At 42.3% G+C, this 3,795-nt stretch overlaps 1 protein-coding gene across 1 annotated transcript in view; it reads left to right on the top strand.

The window, feature by feature from the left end:
• EFHC1 (EF-hand domain (C-terminal) containing 1) overlaps positions 1-2,080 on the top strand; it is a 69,788-nt gene extending 67,708 nt beyond the window's left edge. The window contains exons 9-10 of the mRNA XM_006835770.1: positions 421-631; positions 2,009-2,080. Of these exons, the coding sequence (XP_006835833.1) occupies positions 421-631; positions 2,009-2,080 (283 nt within the window). The remainder of the gene's footprint in view (positions 1-420; positions 632-2,008) is intronic.
• Positions 2,081-3,795: the final 1,715 nt, after the last annotated feature.

The raw sequence follows: 3,795 nt of genomic DNA on the forward strand, positions 1-3,795 counted from the left end.
TTAAGTGCCATTAAGTTGGTTCATGTCTAAGGGGGAGAAAGTACATATACATACACATATATACCCTTCAGACATTTATTTTTACATGATGTAACATTGTAACCTTAACCTGCTGTAATATTAAGGATAATCATGTGATTCCAAACTTGAGCTGGTGGTGTAGATTTGGCCCCTGGCAGTGCAGTGATTTAGCAGAGAACAGGAAGGGAAGCTGGGCTTCAGTTCAAAAACTGCCCCTTGTCTCCCAGTCAGGCCTTCCCGATGTGGCAGTCAGCCATCAGCATACGCAAGCAAGTGCCTAGTTATTGGTCAGCTCAGCCCCAAAGTGTCCCTGACTCCACCAAGTGAGAACTTTGGTCACTGAGATAAGATTGGCTAGGAATAAATGTCACGTCCTTTATTTCCTTCCTTTCTCTATAGCAAGCAAACTGAAGAGGATCCAGGCACGAAGGAACTGGAAACATTAATAGACGCAATCCAGAAGCAACTGAAAGACTATTCATGTAAAGACAATATTCATGAAGCATTTCAAGGTTGTGACAAGGAAGCTTCTGGATATGTGGACAGAGAGATGTTCTTTAAAATCTGTGAATCTTTTAACATCCCAGTTGATGATTCCTTGGTTAAGGAGGTCAGTATAAGGAATCGGTTGGCTACAGAGGCTGAGTACGGTTCATTCATTCCCAAAGGCAATTGGATGTGTGTTTTATTTTAACTGGGGGAAGATTTAGGATGTTGAAATCAGATATCCTACCCTGATTATCACATTTCCCCCTTGATTCTAGGACTATTCCAAGGCAGGACATAAAAATCTCTCTTCAATGGGTAGACCAGGGCCATCTGTGGGCCGCAGCAGCACCAAGTCCTGGTGCAGAGCCACCAAGGGGGAGAGCAGCATGGACGGTTGTGTGTCTTTGGTGCCCTTTATATTGCCCACACCTCAGAGGGCTGACATGAGAGTATGTGCAGCCACTGCCCAAGTCAGCGCTTTCTGCTCAATATGCAGATGGTGAAAGGGCATCGAAATTATCCTCCTGGAATTTTTGTGAGAAAGTCTTAAGAGGGATTCTGTGCCCCTTCTTCATTATAAATCCCTCTCGCCAGGGTTCTCCTAGACCCCAGAACATAATCTCTCCCACAATTGCCCAAGACTGTGGCTTATTATCATTGACACATTCTCATGGACTGAAATCACTGAAATGCTGTAGACTTTCTTAAAGATCTTTTAAGGGAAAGAGGGTGCATTGAAGTTAATACTCATTTAGAGAAGGCATTTGTTTAGAGCTAGGTCAACTAGGTTGGAAGATTTTTCCTATGGAAAATGATAGGAAAAATCTTTCATAGAAGTGTTAGTGTGGCATTGGGGGGAAGACAGATAGAAAGATGGAAGGGTACTTTTGTTCGTGTGGGCCAGACACCCATGTAGCTACTCCAATTACAAACTGACAACATTTGCAGCTTTTGATTGTCCAGTCCATTCACGCTATCTGTGGTCTGACACGGAGGGTGGAGTGGCAGCGGTGGGAAGGAGGCGGGGCAGGTTGGTACTTCTGTCATAAAGGAACCTGCTACAAACCACTCACAGCTGTCTCAGGGACAGAGTTTGACATAACTAGATGCTTCTATTTGTCTGTGCTAACAGGAAGCTACTACTTTAAGAGTTTCACTTCATACAGACCAGGTGGACAAAATCCCGTATTTGCATCTAAAAACCATTACAAGTGCTCTGAAAGTAACTGTGCCCTTTATAAATTCGAAGGCCACTTCTGAAATATAGGGCAGGCCATGTAGTCCTTCTGAGCATCCAGTGCATTAAATGTAAAGTGAGGCTAATGTCTAACCTACTGACCAACCAGGTACACAAAATCACTTCAGAATCAACTGAGGACATAAAAACTCTGAACTGGCTCCAAACGCCCAGCACCGTTATACATGCACGCGCTCTGCGTTTGGGCTGCGGGCCACCCTGCCATCTGTCTCACCTGTTCCCTTTTGCTCTTTTCTGCAGTTAATCAGGATGTGCTCTCACGAAGAAGGCAAGATTAATTACTATAACTTTGTTCGTGCTTTCTCAAACTGACCTGGCCGATATTTGAAGTTGGACCTACACTTTGAAGTCTGCCTTGCACTCTTCATCAAGGCAATTACTGAACTCCTGAAATTATGTATTTCCTTTTGATTCTTATGTTTCACTAACACTGAAGGCTAAATTAAATGGATCTTGTAGAATCTACAATGGCTACCTTCTTTGGGGAGGGGAGCCGTAGGGGTGGTGAATGGTTAAGAGCAACCAGAATGATACAACTTGTGACAAGCATCATTTGAGGTGTTGGAAATCAGCCACAGCACTGGCTGTTGCTAACCAAGTGCTACGGCCCCAACCCCAATACTGAATTAGGGCAGTAAGCCATGTGGTTTCCAGACTGTGGTTCCAGATCCACTAGCAAATAGAGTTGTTGTTGTTGTTGTTAAGTGCCGTCGAGTCGGTTCCAACCCATAGCGACCCTGTACAGAGTTTCCGAGGGTGTAAATCTTTACGGGAGTAGAAAGCCTCATCTTTCTCCCACGGAGCAGCTGGTAGTTTCGAACCGCTGACCTTAAGGTTCGCAGCCTGATTCGTAACCACTACGCTACCAGAGCTCCTTATAGCAAATAGAGTAGACCTGGATTTTTTTTAAATGATGTAGAATAGAAAATATCAGAGTATGGTACACGTAGTAAGGCATGCATTATTTCATGAATCTTTTGTTTCATTTGTGCATTTACTGGGTCATGATGTAAAATGTATTTCTTGATGTGGGTTGTAGTTTTTTAAAATGGAAAATGTTGCTTTTAGAGAGGCTGGCTTTGAGATCAGATGGAAAGATTACTAGCAGTTCCTGTTATCTAATGAGCTCTGAGACTTATTAGAATCAGGCAAGGTTGCTCCTTATAGTTGAAATCAGGCACCATCTTCATCTTTAGATATGCTCTCAAATTCTTCCTTGCTACCCAGAAAGTATAAATCCAGAGGTGATTCTAAAGGATCAAGGACCACCCTCCCTCCCACCCCCCTCAAGCCTCACAGCTACTAGAGAACTTTCCTTGTTTTTTTCCTTCCCCAATGAGCAAAGCAACCTATAATCAGATTTATATTTTATTATAGAACTGGAAGTGTGTTCTATTAACCCCTCTTCTTTGCCCAGCCACAACTATATCTTATATAGCCCCACCCATTGGACAAGAGCCAATAAATACCAGCTGCTATACACTAGATCAATGACGACCGCTAACACCATCTAAATACACCTTGAACTGAATTGCATGAACAGAGAATGGTGCACAAGCTTATCACCTAATCACACCCACCAGGATGTGGAGAATGCCTAAGAAGACACCAACATACAATCATCAACTTAATACAAATACAACAATGTCACAATGCCTCAGAAGCAACAGACAATTTCTGTTCACTTGAAGAAACAAGACACTGGCTCAAAACAAATGACCAAGAGGCAGAGTTACAAAAAGTTTTTGAGGAAAAAGAGGCGTTGGAACTACCTGAAAAAGAATTTAGAAGAATAGTATTTAGGTACCTCTTACTTATTGACAGAAAGGTTGAGGAAAACAAGAATTTTAGAAAAGGACTACAAGAACAATCAAGCAAAATAGAGATGAGATTGGAGACAATATAAATCTGGCACACAGAAATCCGGATTAATACAAAGATTTCAGAAGTGAATATTCCGCACATATAGTCAATTTGATTTCTATGTATTCCATCTGGTGAGGTACATGTGTATGGTCATCTCTTAT

This window comes from Chrysochloris asiatica, unplaced genomic scaffold, assembly GCF_000296735.1.
Source record: "Chrysochloris asiatica unplaced genomic scaffold, ChrAsi1.0 scaffold00019, whole genome shotgun sequence".
NCBI lineage: Eukaryota > Metazoa > Chordata > Mammalia > Afrosoricida > Chrysochloridae > Chrysochloris > Chrysochloris asiatica.